The 24,013-nt window shown below is 36.2% G+C and overlaps 1 protein-coding gene across 1 annotated transcript in view; it reads left to right on the top strand.

Annotated features, from left to right (window-relative positions):
• Positions 1 to 17,669, top strand: part of LOC140159038 (ras GTPase-activating protein 1-like) — a 35,243-nt gene extending 17,574 nt beyond the window's left edge. Inside the window, exons 11-23 of the mRNA XM_072182365.1 lie at positions 96 to 178; positions 3,359 to 3,517; positions 4,334 to 4,575; positions 5,704 to 5,953; positions 6,982 to 7,144; positions 9,763 to 9,905; positions 10,572 to 10,687; positions 11,942 to 12,028; positions 12,500 to 12,567; positions 13,559 to 13,653; positions 14,633 to 14,710; positions 15,476 to 15,598; positions 16,661 to 17,669. Coding sequence (XP_072038466.1) covers positions 96 to 178; positions 3,359 to 3,517; positions 4,334 to 4,575; positions 5,704 to 5,953; positions 6,982 to 7,144; positions 9,763 to 9,905; positions 10,572 to 10,687; positions 11,942 to 12,028; positions 12,500 to 12,567; positions 13,559 to 13,653; positions 14,633 to 14,710; positions 15,476 to 15,598; positions 16,661 to 16,750 — 1,697 coding nt within the window. The 3' untranslated portion in view covers positions 16,751 to 17,669. The remainder of the gene's footprint in view (positions 1 to 95; positions 179 to 3,358; positions 3,518 to 4,333; positions 4,576 to 5,703; positions 5,954 to 6,981; positions 7,145 to 9,762; positions 9,906 to 10,571; positions 10,688 to 11,941; positions 12,029 to 12,499; positions 12,568 to 13,558; positions 13,654 to 14,632; positions 14,711 to 15,475; positions 15,599 to 16,660) is intronic.
• Positions 17,670 to 24,013: the final 6,344 nt, after the last annotated feature.

Here is a 24,013-nt window from a genome sequence, read left to right as displayed (position 1 = left end):
TAGCATATGTTTTTTAAACAAGATTGGGCTGCTACCCTGGGGAAAGATAATAATTTGTTCATAGTGGTGCATTTTTTTAAATTTTCTGTTTGCAGGTCAAAAACACAAAAAATGGAAGACATATTTCTTCGTCCTCAACAGCACTGAACAACATTTGTACTATTTCGACAGTGACAAGGTGAGTAAGGTGAGGTATCGGCCCTTTTTTATTATGCATGGTGATGGGAACTTGACTCTTCTAATCTATTCCATAAGTGCACCTTATACATATTCATGAGACATACATATTCATGAGCACTACACTACTATTTTGTGACCTTTTGACCAGGTAAGTTTGATGCTAATTTGGCCGCACTGTAATGGAAACTAATTCATACACTACCAGATTTGTATTGCGGCCGCCTGCATTGGTGACTGTTGCCAAGGTACTTGACTGGTACTGTGCAGCACTAGGGGAGTACCAGTGTAGTGCCAGTGCAGTACCACTGCTTGTGAGTCCTGTGCAGTAGCAGCATTGGTTCTGTCTAGGCTCTCTGTGTGTACCAGTCAGGTAACTTGGCGACCGAGTAGGCGGCAGGAATATGGCTTTTGTAGTGTACTTTAGGCCTGTATTTTTCTCACACCTTAATCAGAACTCCACTTCTGTGTTTATGCTGTGTATGCGCTTTCGTGGCACAATTGCCGAACTTCTATTACTACTGTAATAAAATTTGCAGTACTAGTGCATAAGAAAATGATATAAAGAAAAAAAATGACACCCATAAAAAATGATCTACATGACATTGCTGAAAACACCAAATAAGCAGAAGTGCAGGTGGACACTGAGCGACTTCGTGTGTTATTAACAAAAATTCAGTCTTGTGTAAAAAACCAATGCAGATGATTAAGTCTGGCTTTCCTGCTTAATAAATTTATTTTTCTAATGGTTACATTATATTACCCATGGACCAGATTGTGTCACATATATCTACCTCGAGTCACTAGCTTTGAAGTTTGTGCTCAGCGTTAGAGCGTTACTTGTGCGTGTACATAGTTTTACGCGCGCGATCAACGTGCCGCATATGTACAGGCAAGAAACCACGCTAAGCCAACGCAGCACACGCTGAACTTCAAAGCTAGTGCCAGTGACTCGCGGTAGATATATAGACAATAGTATAATTTGTCACATTTCTTTTTCATTGTCTATCATTTTATCTAAATGAACAAAACCAATGTAAAGCCCATCACTAAATTGTCATTATCAGCATTAACATAACCCTGAATGCATATACCATAAAGATTTGCCTAATGGCACATACGGGCTCCCTTGACATAACTGGGCACAAATTTAGAGTGCCCATTCATAAAAGCCCTACCCACAAATAAGGACACATATTGAGATTTTCAGATGGAGGCGCTCTCTATTCGCATGTGAAATTTACCCTAAGCCAAAGGAGCCCATGTGCGTCATTAGGCGAAGCTGTATGGTATATCACCAGCATAATTTGTTCCATTTCTTTTTCATTGTCCATAATATTGTATCTAAATAAACAAAACCCATATAATACATGTACCTATCACTAAATTGATCGTCAACAGCATCAACATGATTGAAGAGGTTCTTCAAGTCTGTTAATTAATCAGCTAATTTTGAATTCATTTGTCAAGACCACGTTTTGCTGACAGTTTCTCCCAGATCATTGATCCATCTGCTTGGAGCGGGAACCTTATATTGACAAATGAACTCACAAATAACTATTAGCATCAGCATTAACATAACCTTGAATGCATATATTGTTATTGGAGAATGCATTGAATGTTTTGAATGTCTAAGCACCTTATTCAATCTAATTACCTGAGAGCTTAGATTTCGTCGTCTGCATCACATACTGTCTTATCTCAAAAGGCTGCCTTGTGTGATTTTTATTATCATATTATTATTGCATATTGTTATTTCATATTTAAGCATGCATGCTTCGTTCTTTTATGAATGGACATGAGATTGTCATATGTGATAATACCTCAAAATTAATATATAAAGTTAAATTTACAGTGTATTATCAATGACAATAATATTTAAAAAATCACACAAGGCAGCCTTTGAGATAAGACAGTCTGTGAAGCAGACGACATTTTGTGTGAGTGCCCCCCTTCACTTTTCCAATGAAAAGGTAAACTAATGTGAAGTGAATTTTTGGTTTTGGGCACTATGTATGATGTCAGTGATTGATTAACTGGAAACTCATAATAGAATCATAGAAAAACAATTTAGGCATCAGTTTCATCAACTGCATCATTGGGCTATTCCAGTCAAAATCCATACATCTGGAAGACATGACCTTAATCTTCCACACAGGGGATTTAGATTTCAAATGGAGTCACCCATGCAGGTAGCCCCATTTGTAATTCACACTCCCTGTGTGGAAGATTAAGGTCATGTCTTCCATAGGGGGCGTATGGATTTCAACTGGAATAGCCCAGTTATTCTGCAGTTATGGTTTCTTTATATTGAATTGCAGCATTATTTTGCATGTCAAGTTTGAATTTTGTAACATAGTAAATAATGAATGAGTACTCCCTTTAAATGATCTTAAGCTCCAGTGTGCTAATTAATTTTGAATAATGGTACAAGAGAGAGCTAGTCAAAGTATGACATGCTGAGAAATGTTGTTTGCATTTCATAACTTGATCTTAAAGACACTTTAAGTTATTTTTTTATATTACTTCTGTGGTCCAGGTAGGCGCTGGTGATCGGCGATCGCGTTGAAGTGGCAAGGTTTCCTCCCCTTTTACGCGCCGACGACCAATGGGTCAACCGTCTTGTTGTCAAGGCCATTGTTCAGCCAATCAGTGTAATTGTTTATCATTACTATGTTTACGCTCGTGTACGCTCGGCATACTGCACAGACCATGGAAGTAATAAAAAATTAACTTTATGACTACTTTATAACAATTTAACAAAATGTGGGTTTAAAGTTACGAATGTGACGCCTGCTCTTGTTTGTTATTCATAACTCATTGTTAGGCGCAAAAAATAGTACATGTATGTCTCAAAGGTGCTGCATGAGTTGTCTCTGAGAAATTGGTAATTTAATTCAATTAATTTTTTTCGAACTCAAGTTTTAATTTACAAAAAGCATTTTTTGGAAGAATTGTGTGATTTAACTATAAATAAGTGAAGCTATTTTATCATGTGTAAGAATATAAGTTTTGAAAGTTCCGAGCATCTCGGGCATATTTTGACAGACTTTGAGTGGGGAGGGGGCATATTTTGCATTGAAATTTAAAATCTTCGTAGACTTTGAGGCATACAATGTTTTTTTGTCTTATATTCTAATTGCAAGATATTTATTATGACCTGAATTTGTCATTTCTGCAGCGAGCAAAACCAAAAGGCTTGATAGACTTGGGCTATGCAAGTGTGTATACAGTACATGAGAGCTTGTTCAATCGACCCAACTGTTTCCAGATTGTTGTGCGTGCAATGAATGATGTGGTAGTGTTTTACCTCAATGCAGAGACTCAGGAACTAGCACAGGTAATGTAGATAATATTAGTGATCCAGAAGAGATTATGTACCGTATAAACTTCATGCATAGCATATGTGCTATATCAAGCGCTTTTAAAACATGCAAACATGAAGAGCCCCATCCACAAAAAAGTGTTTTGAGCAAATCATCGAAACACGTAGTTTTATAGGAAAAAGTAAACCAGCAAATGTGTGTCTCAACCCCATTAGCCCAGTTGGTAAAGCACCAGACTTCATGTTTTCAAAAGTGCTTGATATTAAGCACATATGCTAACTATCATGTTTTTACGGTATTCTGACTTAAAAGGGCAGTTTTTGTGATCCACAGCATCATCCTACTTTTCTCCAAAAAGTTTTTTTATACCACTGGAAACCTCTGGCTACATATGTACAAAAAATTTCTTGCCGATTAATTCGTTCAGCAAAAATATTGTGAAATTTGAATTACGTTCTGATACACCAGAACAAAATTTCAACACATTGTCTATGGAGCAGTATAATACACATATTCATACATAACTCGCAAATGCAAAATCGGATCAACTGATATTTTCGGAATGAGATTTTTTCATGGATGTCTACGGGAAAATGTCATAAAAAGAGGATTCTAGGATCACAAAATACTCCTTTAATAATTTTAAAATCTTGCATCCAATGTGATTTATTTAAATTTAGCGACTAACCAACCGATCTATAAAAAGTGGTCTGAGGACAAGCAAACACATTTTTTTTGGGGGGGGTGGATATTTTTGGCAAAGTTTGTAAGGATGATGTCATGATGACAGTGATTAAGAACATTTCTGTATTCATTTATTCATCTTTCAGGAATGGATTCAAGTATTAAGATCAACGTGTAGCCGGGCAGGCTGGTCTACGACAAGTCGTGTCAAACAACGTGGTGTCAAACAACTCAAAAGTCTCAGTTTACATGTCTTGGAAGCGCATAAGATTCCGCCTAAATACGTCTCCCTACCCTATTGTGTAATCTCACTGAATGACATCAGAATCGCAAGGACGCCGTTAGAGCAAGGACCAGACCCAGTGTGGAATGAACAATTTCTTTTTGAGTAAGTTGCTAGAGGACTAAGAAGAAACAATGTGCTATTCCAGTTGAAAACCATACACCCCTTATGAAAGACATGACCTTAATCTCCCACACAGGGGGGGTAGATTTCAAATGGAATCACCATGGTAACCCCATTTGAAATTCACACCCCCTGTGTGGAAGAATGAGGTCATGTCTTCCATAGGGGGTGTATGAATTTCAACCGGAATAGCCCAATTCTATGTTTGTCCGTGACCGACCAACACTTAATTTTACAAACCAAGATATAAAGTTGTTTCAGTTCAAAAGAATACCGACCCTAAAATTCCAGGAAAAATTGTCTTTTTTCAGAACAGTGACGCCCTGAAGTTTTTCAAAACGTTTCTGGGCTGTTCTAAAAAGACGAGATAAGTAAATAGAAAGCAAAATTAAACTTCTACACCACTCAAAATTACTTAATTATGTCTTAAAATGAATATTAATTCAAAACCTTGTGACTTATGAATATACTTCATTATATGGGAAAAGTGATACTGTCAAAATTTGATTATAAGCATGTGCCTATTAACAAGTTGCTCGCACAAGAACAATTTTTAGGGTAGTTTGTTAAACTTTTTCATTTTTTTTACAAATTTTAATTTACAAAATTAATTAATATCTGTGGTAATATGCACATATGCTTATTATCGCATTTTTACAGTATAGTAACTCAATATCCCAATTCATACAGTGCGTAGATATTTTCGGTAAGTTAATTATGATGCAGGTTTGGCTATGACATATTAGAGAGATTGCGATTTCCAAACATACGTATCGAACAGATGTGAAATCTGTTATCGAACAGATGTGAAATCTGTTCAAAATCACTCTCCTGTGATGGGATTTTGAATAGATTCTACGTATGTTCTTGACCTAATTTGTGTGTATGTCTTAAAACATTTATCATACCATAAATTATTTCTTTGGATAATTACTGCTACTCTTATGGCAGAAAATATGACCGTATCTGGTTAGTAATGTGATGCAAGGGTATACGAAAGCACAACGCATAACGCACAATTAAGTGAGTGCAATTACACAATACACAACTCATATTTTTCTAATTGGCTACGTGGTTCTAAGAGTGTATGAAACATTAATTTCTTTGCAGCGACTTTCCAGATGAAATTGATTCCTTCACAATCGATGTGTGCAATGGAGCCAAGCGAGCAAAAACAATTCCAATCTGCAGGACAACACAACTCCTCGAAGTATTACCCAACGGTAACGTGGTGGATGACTGGTACCCACTCATTGTAGTCGGTGCGCAGGGGAGAGGGGAGATGGGATCGTTGAGAGTGAGGGCGCAGTTTTTACAGGAGACGCTGATGCCGTTGGAAGAGTACAAAGCATTAAAAGATGTGAGTAGGGTCACCAGTGAGTCATTCACCATGTTTTGTAAGACAGGGATGCAACCTTTGCATGCACAAAACCGAAACTGACAAAGTTAGAGTAATGTGTGTTGCTTGTTGCTGAAAGTGTCCATGCAGACAAAAACCCTCAGCATTGACAAAAATGTTGCATTTTATCCTTATTAAGGTTACTTTTTGTCTGATCACTTGCCATATATTATGTGTATATTATTGTGATAGCCGTTGGTATTGCCCAGGTCTAGAATTGAACATTATATAATAAATGATCACATCAAATAATCGTGTTGCATAGTGTGTTAATGGATTTTTGTGCAGCAATTTATAAAAAATTTATTACAGTGGCCCCATGAGGACTAGGTCTAGACAGTCCTTATTGTACTCTTTGTGTCAAAACCATTTGTAACATGCTAAAGTGGTAAAGAAAAAATGTATGTGCTACAAAGTACAAGGACGAAATACAAGGTAGAAGCATGTGTAATGTAGGCACATATATATGAGCCATGCTGTTAATATATTCCATTCACTTAAGGATATTTTTAAAGAGGTTTGAAAAAATATGATTTTCGGTTGAAGTCTTTAATGGTTCAATAATATTTGTTACGCCAAATTTGGTGAACTTCCTTAGGATTATGCACAATTACGCTATTTTGCAGAGACCTTTTGCACTGACCGACCGATTGCGTAAAATCACACCTGTGTCACGCGTTGCTACACAGATTGATAGGCGAATGAGGTGCTGATGATGGGATTCAACCTGACTTCACGTTTGCGCCATAAACTGCGCCAAATCGGGCAGTGCAGAAGATCTTTGCAAAATGCTGTAATTTTGATTGTCTCACCTGAATGTTCAGGATGAGACTTAGTGATCCCTTTTCTGTCTGGCCATCCGTTCGGAGCTGTATCTCGGGATCTGTAAGACTTCCGGGGACGCCACTTGGTGGAAGAAAGGATATCAAGCTGTGCTCTTTGCCGTAATATTTTGTGATAAGTTTTTCTTTTATTTTCTGTTTCTGTAGTTAATCTTACAAGACAACGATTTCCAGATAATCTATGCCCTAGAGGAAGCATGTGCCAAAGACAGATCACAGTTAGCTAGTGTGCTATTAGACATCTTTAGACATCAGAAGAAGGAATTAGTCCTACTGGAATCACTCAACAAGAAAGAAATTGAGAAAGAAGGTAAAAAGCTTACAGTTGCTTCAAACATATTGATAAGCCAAATATAGATCACAGTTAGCTAGTGTGCTATTAGACATCTTTAGACATCAGAAGAAGGAATTAGTCCTACTGGAATCACTCAACAAGAAAGAAATTGAGAAAGAAGGTAAAAAGCTTACAGTTGCTTCAAACATATTGATAAGCCAAATATAGATCACAGTTAGCTAGTGTGCTATTAGACATCTTTAGACACCAGAAGAAGGAATTAGTCCTACTGGAATCACTCAACAAGAAAGAAATTGAGAAAGAAGGTAAAAAGCTTACAGTTGCTTCAAACATATTGATAAGCCAAATATAGATTACAGTTAGCTAGTGTGCTATTAGACATCTTTAGACATCAGAAGAAGGAATTAGTCCTACTGGAATCACTCAACAAGAAAGAAATTGAGAAAGAAGGTAAAAAGCTTACAGTTGCTTCAAACATATTGATAAGCCAAATATAGATTACAGTTAGCTAGTGTGCTATTAGACATCTTTAGACATCAGAAGAAGGAATTAGTCCTACTGGAATCACTCAACAAGAAAGAAATTGAGAAAGAAGGTAAAAAGCTTACAGTTGCTTCAAACATATTGATAAGCCAAATATAGATTACAGTTAGCTAGTGTGCTATTAGACATCTTTAGACATCAGAAGAAGGAATTAGTCCTACTGGAATCACTCAACAAGAAAGAAATTGAGAAAGAAGGTAAAAAGCTTACAGTTGCTTCAAACATATTGATAAGCCAAATATAGATCACAGTTAGCTAGTGTGCTATTAGACATCTTTAGACATCAGAAGAAGGAATTAGTCCTACTGGAATCACTCAACAAGAAAGAAATTGAGAAAGAAGGTAAAAAGCTTACAGTTGCTTCAAACATATTGATAAGCCAAATATAGATCACAGTTAGCTAGTGTGCTATTAGACATCTTTAGACATCAGAAGAAGGAATTAGTCCTACTGGAATCACTCAACAAGAAAGAAATTGAGAAAGAAGGTAAAAAGCTTACAGTTGCTTCAAACATATTGATAAGCCAAATATAGATTACAGTTAGCTAGTGTGCTATTAGACATCTTTAGACATCAGAAGAAGGAATTAGTCCTACTGGAATCACTCAACAAGAAAGAAATTGAGAAAGAAGGTAAAAAGCTTACAGTTGCTTCAAACATATTGATAAGCCAAATATAGATCACAGTTAGCTAGTGTGCTATTAGACATCTTTAGACATCAGAAGAAGGAATTAGTCCTACTGGAATCACTCAACAAGAAAGAAATTGAGAAAGAAGGTAAAAAAAGCTTACAGTTGCTTCAAACATATTGATAAGCCAAATATAGATTACAGTTAGCTAGTGTGCTATTAGACATCTTTAGACATCAGAAGAAGGAATTAGTCCTACTGGAATCACTCAACAAGAAAGAAATTGAGAAAGAAGGTAAAAAGCTTACAGTTGCTTCAAACATATTGATAAGCCAAATATAGATTACAGTTAGCTAGTGTGCTATTAGACATCTTTAGACATCAGAAGAAGGAATTAGTCCTACTGGAATCACTCAACAAGAAAGAAATTGAGAAAGAAGGTAAAAAGCTTACAGTTGCTTCAAACATATTGATAAGCCAAATATAGATCACAGTTAGCTAGTGTGCTATTAGACATCTTTAGACATCAGAAGAAGGAATTAGTCCTACTGGAATCACTCAACAAGAAAGAAATTGAGAAAGAAGGTAAAAAAGCTTACAGTTGCTTCAAACATATTGATAAGCCAAATATAGATCACAGTTAGCTAGTGTGCTATTAGACATCTTTAGACATCAGAAGAAGGAATTAGTCCTACTGGAATCACTCAACAAGAAAGAAATTGAGAAAGAAGGTAAAAGCTTACAGTTGCTTCAAACATATTGATAAGCCAAATATAGATTACAGTTAGCTAGTGTGCTATTAGACATCTTTAGACATCAGAAGAAGGAATTAGTCCTACTGGAATCACTCAACAAGAAAGAAATTGAGAAAGAAGGTAAAAAGCTTACAGTTGCTTCAAACATATTGATAAGCCAAATATAGATCACAGTTAGCTAGTGTGCTATTAGACATCTTTAGACATCAGAAGAAGGAATTAGTTCTCCTGGAATCACTCAACAAGAAAGAAATTGAGAAAGAAGGTAAAAAACATGAAACATATGAATATAAGCCAGACAGATCACAGTTAGCTAGTGTGCTATTAGACATCAAAAGGAATCAAAAGCCCTGGAATCACTCAACAATAATAATTAGACCAGACTTCATGTAATCTTACTGTTAGTAGATGGCTTCTCTGCACAGCAATTCTGTTACCTTTCCAGTATGAGCCAGTCCCAGGGAAGCTGGTACCCATTTATAGATACTTACATGAAGAACAAATTGAGGCAAGTGCTATGCTTATGGATACAACATGCACCACCCTGCTAGGGCTTGAACTAATGATCTTGTGGTTACTCTGCAGCTTACTTCTGCCACATACTTGTGTAACAAGGGATTGAATATATTTTAAACAAACAGTTGATATCCAGGTTAGTCATCAACTAATGTTAAGTATAAACATATTTTTTCCATCTCATTTTCAGAAGAGAGGTCCACATTATTCCGTTCCAACACATTAGCCACCACACTGATGGACAAGTATATGAAGAATACAGCTCAGGGATTCGTGCAAGGGGCAATCAGAGACGTCATGCTCAAGATTATGGAGGCCAGACATTCCTGCGAGGTAGGTAGTACTTGTGGTTCTTGATGTTTTAAGATCAATATAATGGTGATGGACAAGTATATGAAGAATACAGCTCAGGGATTTGTGCAAGGGGCAATAAGAGATGTCATGCTCAAGATTATGGAGGCCAGACATTCCTGCGAGGTAGGTAGTACTTGTGGTTCTTGATGTTTTAAGATCAATATAATGGTAACATTAAGTTTAATTTTACTATTTTGAGCCTTTTACTCAAACAAGCATAAAATATTACATAAAATTCTAAAACCTTGTTCGTGGATATACATGTAGTGGGACACTAGCAGTACTCATTGTCATTGTGTGATTTGAATTAAGTGCACAAGCATGTGCTACTTCACGCGACAACATATGTGACATGATCAAGGGGAATGAGTCACATGTCGACCTTGGTCGAAAATGAGTTTTACATAGGTTCTTAAAGAAGACATTTACAGCTTTCAGAAACTGAAAACCCCCTGTTGATACGACTTGCGAAGTTATGACAATTTATCAATCACTTAAAACAATGTAAAGCAAAAGAATTTGAACACTTTCTTTGTCAGTATCTCAAAATCAATATTAACGACATCCGACTCATTACCCTTGATCGTGTCACATACACAATTATCGCCTTTAATTTACGTGTAAATGCTTTGTATTTCCTTACAGCTTAACCCTCTGAAGCTTGACAAGGGAGCAGATGCTTCCATCAATCTGCAGCACTTACTAGCCTTTTTAACTGAAATCAGTGAATCGATATTCAACTCAGCACCATATTGTCCAGCGTAAGTTACATATTTTATTATTTCTCCTTTCTCACCACTTGTTTTAAAAACGTTTGCAAATGACTAAAGTTTTACCTTAAATATGGTTTGACCTATTATATGGTGATGTAATGAGCAAGGTGTGTTAGAGCCATAGACTAAAACAGACCATTCACCAACATCACCCGTTACATGAAGTATGAGCGATAAAACTGCCATGCACACACTGCATATTTTTATGGTCTTTCGCGTAAACACAAAAACACACAGTTCTCTATCGCATAAAATGAAGGCACACAATGCTGATGTGATTTTTTGACATGCATGATCAAATAATCGGCCCTTATGAATATGCGAGAATTCACAACATACAAAGCATGGAATTTCACTGTTAGTGAGTGGTCTGTATGTTTTCTCATCTGTGGATTCATTTTGGTTTTATGGAACTGTAAGAGATAATCTGTGCTATATAACATTTAACATGATTAAGGGATGGGGTATGAACGTTTGGACAGTATTTATTGTGGGACATTAGAGCACATCAGACATATTGAATTGCATTCTGAATATGAAGAATGTCCTTCTGATATCAAATAATTTTGATTTTTTGAACTTGGCAATGTAATACACATTTTATGGCAGATGATTAAAAATTGATATTTTTGATATTTAACAGTACTCGAAGTAAACTTTATAAATCTGATGATTTATACTTAAAGTGTATGTAGGTGGGATGAAAAGCCAGCGATCAATTGAAAATTTTGACCTTTCGTATTGAAGATATGGATTTTTTTTCCCAAAACACCAAACAAAATTAGGTCTTTTTGGGAAAAAAATCCATATCTTCAATATGAAAGGTCAAAATTTTCAATTGATCGTCGGCTTTTCCTCCCAGCTACATACACTTTATATATATCATTAGATTTATAAAATTTACTTCGAGGACTGTTATATAAATTTTCAATTGATCGTCGGCTTTTCCTCCCAGCTACATACACTTTATATATCATTAGATTTATAAAATTTACTTCGAGGACTGTTATATATCAAAAATAATTTGTAATAAAATTTGTATTATATCGTGAAAAAATGAAAATTATTTGATATCAGAAAGACATTCTTCGTATTCAGAATGCAATTCGATATGTCTGATTTGCTCTGATGTCCCACAAAAAATACTGTCGAAATGCTCAAAACGCTCATTCCAGATCCCTTAATATGAAGATAATATTTAGCAAAATTTAAATGTTAATTATATCTTTTTCATCTGTGTAGACAATTAAGGTACTTGTGTGGCTGCTTAACAAGAGACGTGAAGGAGAAGTGGTCAGAAGACAATGTCATAGCTGCAAGGGCAGTAGGGTAGGTAGACAGAGTGCTATCAAATTAGTTTAAAAAAACTATCAACTGCTATAATGCAGTGTTATGCTGGAGCACTGGGAAAAGGTTGTAGGGCATTGGACCTTAATCATTGAAATAGGAAGGTAGATAACAAAAGTATCATTGATCACTCCAAATCATGTAAATGAGTTAAGGTTGGTCTGCATCATGTAAATGAGTTCAGGTTGGCCATAACCCTGGTATTATGGAAACCTTTGCACCTTCACAACTGCTAAATGGTTGGTCTAAAGTATAAAGTATACATATTTAGAATGGAAAAGACTTGAATAATCCATTTATACCAAGTTGAAGTTGTACCCTTGTTCTGAAAAATGAAGGTATACTTGTTATACCCACATGGTTAGGGTAGTTAACATGCAACTTAAATATTGATTACATACATTCAAGTTGTACTAGTATACATATTCATAATGAACTTTTTTATGATTTCAGTGGCTTTATATTTCTGAGATTACTGTGTCCAGCTATACTCAATCCAAGGCTATTCAATATAGTGCAAGGTAAGAAAGAAAACAGTGTTATGGAAGTTGGCAATCACAAAAAAAATTAATTAACAGTCATAATGCACCTTAAGAATCTACACCACTAAATATAATAATATAGCAGACAATGTGAGAACACTTGTGCCTGTTGACATAAATTGCCCTGGTCAAATTGAGAAAAATGATATTCTGTGAAACTTTTCAAATCCTAAATAAGGCCTATTCCTGGACTATATGAGTTGAAATGATGTGCCAAGGCTAGCCTTCAAAAACTCTGCGTCCGATCGGACGCACAACTGTAAAACCTGATCGGGAAATGTGCGTCCCACAAAATTTGTGTGCGTCCGTACATGTATGTTAATGTGTTGGGCAACAGAGAATACATTTTTACAAAGCCCCCAATTGCCGGTATTGCATCGCAGTTTGATGCAAGTATTTGACTATTTCCTTTCAGATTCCTGATGAAATTTTAAAGATTTATGTAAATATTATTGTCAATAACAAATTACGTGAATGCAAACTTGCTGACAATGTACGATAGTTTAGAAAGTTGTAGTTTTGCTCTCGTGTTTGAAAGCTTATCCGTCTCACTGCCGTAAGAATTTTCATTCATTGACTGGTGACCCGGAAGTGTTGCGAAATGGGAGTGGTTAAATGTGAAAGGTCAATAACTCGTTTACTGATTGGTCCATTGGTTATGAATATTAATTAAGCTTTATTAGGAGAATTAGGAGTGATCAGTCAACATAATTTTCGTGATTTTTATGATGATGAAGTTGGTAAACATATAATCACTAATTTTTTGGGCTGAATCAACATGCGTCCGACTGGACGCAACGGGTTGATGAAATTTGTTGAACATTGCGTTCAGCAATACAAAAATGCGTCTGGACGCAAGAATTCGCGTCCAGCGGGAGCCTTGTGTGCCACCCTCTCCATATAGCAAGTATTGTGTGTAAGAAATCGGCATGATTCATATTTTTATTTTGTCTGGCATTTCCTGTTTCAGAGGCACCTCCTGCCACAGCTAGCAGAACACTGATGATTGTTGCCAAAGCCATACAGAATCTAGCAAACCAAGTAGAGTTTGGCGCCAATTATAAGGCAAGTACACCCCTCCTCCACATACACCCCTGCAGGTATTTGCCAGGAAACAGGGGCTCTGTAATTAATTATCTAAACACTAACAATTTTTTCAGGTTTTTTGTGTTTTAATGGGGACGATGACATGTTTTATTCAAATTATACACATTTTGTTGAATTTTAACCTATCAATCAGGGACTGATCTTTATATAAACAATAGAGGACACACTCTCAAATGTGTTTTAGGCTGTCGACAGTCAATTGCACATCTCAGCTAAATGAGGACTGTCCCCGGTTGCAGTAATGTCCACGGTTGGAATGTAAAGTTTCATAAAAACATCCGCAAACAGATTTTTTTTCACACAGTAAAAAAACCAATACAGCCTAATCAGGAGTTCTACCTTACCCGGTTGTAAAATGTTAAATGTTTGTCATATTTAGAATTTTGGAGTTATGCTGTTAAAGTAAACAGCCGGGACTACCTCGATTGTCATAAAGTCCCTGTTTGATGTGAAAAACACCCAAAAATGTCCCAATGGACAGGGAAAAACAAATGCCTACATCTAATCGCTCCCAAATGCAAAACATGTACAGAACTGTGAAAAAACAAACATACAAACATGCACTCTAATCGGCTGGTGAACGCTCCTTTCATTTCGCTGCCCCGGCTGTTTGGAACTCGCTTCCAAACAGCCTCCGTAATACACATTCGCTTACTCAGTTCAAAAAGCAACTTAAAACTCATCTTTATCTTCGTGCTTTTCCGGATTCACATATGTAACTTGTTTGTCTTTATTGTTTGTGCGCCTTGAGTTCTTTTGAAGATTGCGCGCCTACTAAGAACCCTCCATTATTATTATTATCACAGCCTTTCTGAAGACACTAAACCTCAGAGATGAACGTAGAACCAAGGCACAACCGCACATACAGATATATATTTTTACTAAATTTACTACATTGTGATAACCAATTATCTATTGTAATCATTTGTTTTTTCAGGAGTCATTTATGGAAGCTTTAAACCCATTCATAGTAATCAACAAAGGAAGAATGGGACATTTTCTCATGGAACTATCAGTAAGTATTAACCCTAACCCCCAAAAATACCACAAGGATAACCACTGGGCATTCATGAATCCCAGGTGATGCAATGGTGCAATCACCCAAAGTGCTATATGCTCAGGGAATCACTGCCCGAAACCCCTGTGGCTACCGGTGGGTGATCCTATGCTTGGCATGTGAGGGGTCTATGGTTCGAATCCTGCCGGGTACCAATAGATTTCTTTGTTCATCTTCTCTCCTTTTACGTTTCTTCTTTAACTTCCGATAGCAAAAAAAGTAGTGTCCGCCGGTCCGGTTAAGTTCTCTCCTATCCCCTTCATAGATGCTTCTTACAAAGTCATCTCAAAATTTTAACACTTAACAATCCAGCATTAATGATGAAGTAATTTTGTCTTTCTATTCTGTCTGTTTCTCTATCTGTATGTATCTCTCTGTCTCTGTGTGTATCTCTCTTTGTTGTTTCTCTTCTCTGCTTCTGTCTGCCTGTGTCTCTCGTTGTCTCTCTTTGCATATCTGACACTCTCTGTCACCCCATCCTCCTCTCCATCATCTCTCGTCCACCTCATTCACGTCATACTCTGAGTTGATTTCATTTGCTCTTCTCATTCTCAATTTTACTGCCCACTTGAACAAAATGCAGACATACAACTTTAAGCTCTCCTGAAAAAATCCAAATATTATACACTGGAAGCCTTATGAGAGGTGAAAGGACAATGTCCAGTGAATGAGTTGTAGAAATTGTAATATTAAAATTTGTTTTATGTTATTGCCTTATTGTAGGATTGTAAAACCTGCCCTCCTCCTGGTGAGACACCAACTATAGATCTAGCAAGGAATTTAGCCGCTCTCCATCAACTCTGTGTGACACATATCAAGGAATTGCAGAAGCTCAGTGTAGTTCAGGTGAGTGTGAATCGCTGAAAAAAGGCGGTGCATTTTGGGTTTTGTTTTGGCAACTTGTCGACTGCAGACAACAAGTTAGAAATTTTTTACAATTTCAGTAAATTTTCATGTCCATATTTGTAATCAGCATGAATAATGCATTAAAATGAGTACAAACAAGCCTAGTATTGGGTTAATGGTTCTAAAGATAGCTCTTGATATCTTAAACTGATGTTAAAGTTATGGCTAGCATGCAGAGCTTGTGAAGGGTTGCGCTTTATTCTTCCAAAAAATTAACAAGCTGTACACAGATGTATTGTATAAAAAAATCGTATTTAGCTGTGACGATTCATGCAATGTCAAAAAGATTCCCAGGGCATATGAACAACCAGACTTTACCCTCATTATCACTAGCTGTGAGGTCTTTGTCATCCACCGCATCTACCCCACAATTCAAATACAGTAATGGAGAGTTTGAATAGTTGGGTGCCTATTTTTGCCTTCACTGGTAATAGAACCGGGGACCTCTTGTACCTGAGTCGGACTTAACCACAGGTTGCTTTTTTATGAATCAAGGAATATGAAATCAGCAACACAATTTATCATATCAAATCAGAGATGCCACTTTTCAGGTTTTAGCCTGAATTCAGGTTTGTTTTGTGAGACCAAATTCCAGAGTTTATATTCAGCCTCTTTGGGGACTTTTGGCTTGCATTCACATGTTTTTTCAGGTTTTTCTTACCAGTTTCAGGTTTTTTGAGTGAAATTGAGTGGCATCTCAGTCAAATGTTAACAAGTCATTTGCACTGTACTAAGCAGCATATCATGTAATGATTCTCAATAATGAGATTGCTATTGGGCTTGTTTTAGGCTTAGACACAGTTAGTCAGTCCATTTTCAGTGAGTTTTTAATCATATTCTCAGCAATTAATTAATCAATTTCATCATAAAATATTCTTTGTGATTTCTACCAAACTTTCAAAATCAACATTTCCCAAGTTAAGTCCCAATTTGCTAAACCATGTTACAAAATATTCAATCATTTTTTACCCTCTACATTTTCTGCCACTCTCTTTATTACAGCCTGGATTAAAGAAGCTTCTGGCAGTCACAGAGATGTTAACACAAAACCGCAATCAGTACATGGGAGGCAGAGCATCAACTCTAGTATAGAAGGACTGGCACTGCACAACATTGAAGGTGGAACGATTACATCCCAGTCTTTAAAATCCTTGGACTTAAAACAGAACAAAGAAGCAGACTCCACTGCAAGATGTGATGACGACTTTACGGGGAAGTTCTGGTGTGTGATTGGTCCGAGTGAAACGTATGCAAATTGATGGTGTGATGTATTAGTGTAGACAGCGCATTTTGTATCGGGTACGGGGTATCCAAGATATTTGAAATCGGTGGTTCATGATTTACGAAGAAGACAAGTGGATTGATAACTATGAACACCAACCCTTCCAATAGCTCTGTTATTACAGAGAGCGTCACTTTTTAAGGTTTTTATGGAAAATGGAAAATAGCAACCTTCTTGCTTATAGATGAGTTGACCTCAATGTTTATCAACAAAGGCAAGGGACTGGTATATCGATATGCATGAGTGAACCGCATGCAACTACTACACTGTTCAATAGCCTTATTGTGATGTGGCGGGCAAGAAAATGGAAAATATCAACCTTCTTGCTTATAGATGAGTTGACCTCAATGTTTATCAACAAAGGCAAGGGACTGGTATATCGATATGCATGAGTGAACCGCATGCAACCACTACACTGTTCAATAGCCTTATTGTGATGTGGCGGGGGGTTTAAAAACATGAGGAGCCCTGATCAAAATATGATGCGCGCGCATACTGCCAGGCAAAATACAATGGACATTGTGATGATGCATGCGCATACTGCCAGGCATTGACGTCAGAAGTCAACTCATCTATAACTACAAAAGAACATCTTGTTTGTATAGATCACTCATATCAGCTACAGATTCGAAGACTTGTGCTTAGTTTGGTCTTGATATTTTGCTTAGAGGGGCATGGTCAAATTTTTTCATGCTCGGTTTTCTATTTTACGTTGAGGCCTATCATTAAAATAATAGTTTTAAGTTGTATTGCTCCAGCGGTTTTGATATGAGAAGCAAAAATGTGTATAACAATCCGCCATAGGAATAGTACATGTTTCTGGTTGTGGTTACCACAATTCGCCAAGTTTTTGTTCACACCCTCTAAACGAAACATTTCTTGGGCGTTAAATTTTACTGGGGTAATGAGAAAACAATGAACTTTCTTCCGATACCCTAATCTCAGTTATGATCATCTTGATATTGACGTTACAAACTATCCAATTCAAATGAATCAAAAACAAAAATAATGTGCAGTATCAAATTATATTTTCCATCTGATTTTTATCCAGATTTACTCATTTTATATTTATTAAATAGCAAGATTAGTGTTGTTAGTTTTATTTTTACGATAACACTTTTCGCAACTGAGACAGTAAAATATTTACAGAGTATTTTGTTTGGCAATCCCTCAGAATTGACAAATGTATTGAATTTTATTGATATTTACAATTATTATCTTTATTCATAAGAAATTTGTGAATAGTGTAGAATTGGTAATAGATATGTTATACTCTTGTTATGATGAGGTAAAGTGGCATATACAATACATATTGACAGAAGGGTTCTTATTTCAGGGGTCCATTTTACTAAACTTTTAACCCTTTGTAACTCAAGTAACGTTCGTAAAGTTACGAATACCTAATACTAGACGTAACTTTATGAAAGGTCCCTATAGTAAATCCATATTACTTACAAAGGGTACCATTCGTAAGTAAGTTTAGTGAAATGAATCGTTGTAAGTTACGAACAATTTCGAGACCTACAAAGCTTTGTAAAGTTTAGTGAAATGGACCCCAGGGCCTATAAATATGAAGGTACAGCTTGCAACAGCTAAAGAAAGCCTTTTCAGCAGCTGATCAGAAATCTTTGGAAATAGAGGCTGTCAGCCTTTCGCCATCTTGTGGGTACAAATGATCTGCATGTTCATGAACATTGTTCATGCGTTGGACACTACGCGCAGGGCGTAGCTTGCCACGGAGCTGTTATCATGCATCAATGCGGTGATTTTGCTGTTCACGCATGGAGATCAAACGACCATCGCAGCTTGTACCCACAAGATGGCGGCATATGACGTCACACTGATTACCTCTATTTGTGTAGAAAAATGTATACAAAACACAATCAATGGGCTATTCCATTAAAAAAAAAACACTACTCCTGTGGAAGATTTTGAAAATATCTGCCTCAAGGAGGAATATGAATTTCAAATGGAATAAACACATTAGCAGCTCCATTTGTAACCCACCCTCCCTCCCTCAGTGGAAGAATCAGGTTGAATCTTTATCAGAGCATAGATCAGAGGGTGTATGAAATTCAAATGGAGCTGCCTAATGTGTTCATTCCATTTGAAATTCATACTCCCCATGTGGCAGATATTTCCAAAATCTTCCACAGGGGTAGTGTGGATTTGAAATGGAATAGCCAAATCACACAGTAGCAACAGCATGTTCGTTGAGCGCGAGGTGAGATAAAGATAATCCACACAATCATGTATCACCTTGATCTTACTTGAATGCTGACACTGCATGGTCAAATAAACTTTGAAATTGCCAAACATTGATTGGTTGAATACAATATATTTTGATGGTCGCTCATGATCATTTTTTTTTTTTTTTTTTTTGTAAATTCTTGAAAAGGTCTCTTTCGGACTGATGTCACACAAAGGCGAAATTGCAGACACAAATTTCACTTTTTTTTTAAATTAAAAAAATTCAGAATTATAAATTTTCATGACCATATTTGGAATCTGCATGAAAAATTCATAAAAATGAGTACAAACAAGCCTAGTTTTGGTTCAGTGGTTCTTCAGACAGCTCTTGATATTTTGAGAAGATATCTCTAAACGTTGAAGCCTAGCATGCAAAGTATTAAGTTACAACAGGGACTTGATGTATTGTGCTATTTCTATTTATTTGTTTTGGTAATGTTTTTTTATATTACTTATTTATATACACACCATACACTGTAAACAAAACAATGGCATAGTGCAATTGTTGTGTAAATTTTTTAAAATTATATTCACATTATTTGCTAAGAAGCATGTACATCATATGCGTTCCCTCCTTATAATGCAGCACCACGTACAGTACTGTCATCAGTTGTCATAAATTATAGTGGCACTGTAAAAAAGTTGACCAAACTCTTTAGTGAGCAAATAAATATCAATGTAAGTAAATTATGTTATTACACTGCATACCAGGAGTTCAATTTTGAGGTGGGGAGGGGAGGGATTGAAATCAGGTAGTAGTGAACAACTTATGAAAGTTTTACTCAGAATTGGTGAAATTCTATCCATTTTGAAATTGTGTTGGACTATTCGCATATGTGGAATCCACATGTAGAATAATGAGTCTCTATAAAATCCCTATTTAACAATTCAACTTTTCGGTAAATCCAGTAAGCATTTGCATGTTTGGATCCCTGACATCATCACGCCAATGCACACATTATTTCTGTGCCCTTCACGTCATTGACATGCGCAGCAACGATGTTCAATAACGATGTGCACAGCAGCGTAACGTCAGTTGACAACATTGTGGCCCATCATGGGCAAGGTGAATTGCAGAGGAAGACACCATGTCTGAAACATGTATCCTCAGAAAGATGATGTTTTGGCAAAAATGGTCTCACAATGACTCTATAATGTGCATGTACATGTATGTTCACTTTTCCTTGGGAGAATGGGTGTTTATTATGATACTTACTTAAAAATGAACTATTAAAAAACACTTTTTACCCACTTCTGGTTTTGTTTTAGATAGGGAGGAAGGGGTCATCTTTGTCAATAAGCTATTCCAGTTGAAATTCATACACCCCGTATGGAAGACATGACCTAAATCTCCTACATAGGGAGTGCAGATTTCAAATAGAGTCACCCATTCAGGTATTCCAATTAAGTAAGGTTATATATGGGGTGTATGGATTTCTATTGGAATAGCCCAGATAAATGACTGAACCAGTCATTTGGTTTGTTTCCTTATGTTAATGCAATTTCCAAAGTCTGAATACAATATATGACTTTGTAATTAAATAAGTGGACAGTGAGAAGTCCTATGAATGAGAATCACTGTTCATCAGATACTCTTTTTTTAAACCTGTAAATGATGTCTATAAAAAGAGCTAATCATGCCATATTTTGTGTGGACAAAAATTGAAGATATGTGTGTCCTATCAGTGTGAATGATCAGACAGAGGTCCACTTGATCGATAATGATGTAAATGGGTATGTTAAAACTTGAAAGAAAATGGAACTGTTATATAGGCCTATTTGTCATATAGGGAACTGTAATTGTACATTGTACAATGTACAACCATCATCAATGGGTAAGGTGACAGGTGTCATTTTAAAGCATAAAAAGCAGCTCTTTTGACAGCTGCCCGGTTTCAATTCGATGTGATGGGTCATATAATATGTATCACAACTACAAAAATAACTGGTTTATTTTGACAGAACAAACAATCTCAAGTGTATGTCATATATGAACTGTATCAAGCTGAGAGCTTTTCAAGTATTGATTAGCTAACTGCGTACTGGGTTATTCCAGTTGAAATCCATACATCCCCCTATGGCAGACACGACCTTAGTCTTCCACACGGGGTGTAGCTTTCAAATGGAGTCACCCATTCAGGTAACCCCATTTGAAATCCACACTCCCTGTGTGGGAGATGAAGGTAATGCCTTCCACATGGGGCATATGAATTTCAACTTAAATAGCCCATTGCTAAAGAATGTAGACTGACATCATTTCTGTATTGGTTGGTTACCACCTCTTAAACCCCCTGAGTACTACTCGCCGATCTAACATTGCCTCTGATTGGTCAATTGCATGATATCTTCACTTTAATCACCAATCAGATTGGAGCTTTGCAAATAATTCACCCCAATTTTTTTGTGTGGTGAAATTATTCTAACAATGTTGCTGATCCAATTGATAATAAAAACTTCTTTTTGGCCAATCGGCAGGTAGTTCTCATGGGGTTAACCTGAGACGATAATCATTATTGGTAGCATGTTACATGTTGCATGTTATCAAAGCAGAAAGAAGTAGCTACATAGGGAGGTATATGTAAGTTACTTCCTTTTTAGACAGCTAGATAGGAAACCTATTATATCAGCAGCAGGTTTTAACTATGCAATTTGTGTAGAAAGCCTCCTTTTAAGTTTAATGTAATGAACTACAAACAAAATGTAATCCTAAAATCATTTTTTTAATATTAGATTGAATGCACTTTTTTTCATAAAAAAAAAGATAAAATATATATAAATTTTCTATCATGTTCAGTGATTGTTGCCAAAAGTTGTACAGAAACTGTTGCCATGGTAATCTGTTAGCCATGGTTGTAAGCATTATTGCAGAAGGTGTGCTTGAATATTAGATTAACATTGTCTTTATTGTGTATTTAGGCGACCCATTTACCTGTCGAGTTTGCAAGATTTTTGAGATAACTAAGCATTTAAATCAAAGTTTTTAAAAATAATTATTTGGAATCAGCATGAAAATGCATTCAAATGAAATCTTAATGTGTGGAATAATTGTAAAATGCCCTTTGCACCCAACACTATTAATACTTTAGCCAGTATGTAGTCCCAACATTGTTTTTTCACTGGGTGCAATTTTAGTTTATCCGTTTAACTTGGTTTGATGCGGTCATCTCATGGAGTACATGTAGGGCGATTCGAGAATTAAAGGGAGATTAAATGGTTTGATGCTTTGTTGAAAATTTTGTTTCTGCAGTGGAAATGCCCGCTCTGTTTAAGGTAAAGGCAAAATGCTGAACTATTAAATATGATACCAAAGATTTCCTGAAGTTATGTCATAAGATATATCTTAAACAGGCTGTGTCAACTTGCCTGTATTGAGTGGTTGCTTTGCCGTTGTATATACCATAGGCCATTTGGGAATGCAGTTGGCTACACTGGCATTGGGGTAGCAGATGCTCTTATCTCTCGATCGTCTGCAGACAACAAGTTTCAATTATTTTTTTTTAATTCAAAAAGTTTAGAATTGTAAATGTTCTTGACCATATTTAGAATCAGCATGAAAATAGCATTAAAGTGAGTACAAATAAGCCTGGTGATTGGTTCAGTGGTTCTTAAGATAGCTCTTGATATTTTGAGACTTTATGTTGAAGCCTATGGCTAGCACGCAAAGTATTTAAATCCATGTAAATGTAGGGTGATACTCTCCCTGTAAGAGAATTATAGGAGAATCTTCCTCCCCCCTGGCCTTAACATTATCTTTACTATACTCTTATGGTGCAAAGGGTATTTTATATTTAATGCTTATTATTCAATGAGTAATTCTTATGGAGGATATATGTAAAGAAAGATTTACAATTCGCATGCAGAAATGCAGATCAGGATGCAGGTCAGGATGTGCATATGTGCATGTGGAAGTGCCAATCAACAAAGGCAAGGGACTGATGTATCGATATGCTTGAGTGAACCGCATACAACCACTATACAGTTCAATAGCCTTATTGTGATGTGGTGGGGGTTATAAAAACATGAGTCCTGATCAAAATATGATGTGCACGCATACTGCCAGGCAAAAAACAATTGAAATTGTAATGATGCATGCGCATACTTCCCCCGGGATACTTCCAAGCATTGACATCAGAAGTCAACTCATCTATAGATCCGGTACTGCACACAAAGTCACAAAATAGTTCTAAATTTGCCAACTTTGTATAAAAATATTAAAACCACCACAATATAAGTAAAGCATTTATTCTTATGTTAATGCTAGAAGTATGTCAAGAGTTCAAATCTGTTGCCCCGTATTGTAAGTCTCTGGATTGGAATGCGGCTGGTCTTTTTTTTTAAAGGAGGTTGGGTTACATATGTACTTTGGATAGTCGGAAAACCATGGTTTATCCATCATGTAAAATTGCATGGAATTAACTTTGCGCAGAATGAAAGGGTTATACAAGCTGTATTCCATAACCTGCATGCTTAATTTCAAAATGGAAGTCTTTACACTAGTGCAACTCATTAATATCTTACACTATGGATAAACCAAACCCATGTGAGAGAGGAAGCAGGCAGGCAGGGGGAATTCTATTGGGATCCAAATTTTGCCTGATAATCATTTTTTATAAGGGTAACTTGGACACTGTCCCTTCCTCCTCGGAATGCACCCTGCCTTCTGCACATGGGCTTCAACCAAAATTATTTAATTAATTAATTATTATTAATTAAGTATTAATTAATTATTTATTTTTACATATTTATTTTTTGTATATTTATTGCTATATTTTTTTTTTTTTTTGTATTGTTTTATTTATTGATTTCATTCATTTATTTATTTT

The sequence above is a fragment of the Amphiura filiformis genome, chromosome 8 (genome assembly GCF_039555335.1).
Source record: "Amphiura filiformis chromosome 8, Afil_fr2py, whole genome shotgun sequence".
Taxonomy (NCBI): domain Eukaryota; kingdom Metazoa; phylum Echinodermata; class Ophiuroidea; order Amphilepidida; family Amphiuridae; genus Amphiura; species Amphiura filiformis.
This window is presented reverse-complemented; position numbering and strand designations above follow the sequence as displayed.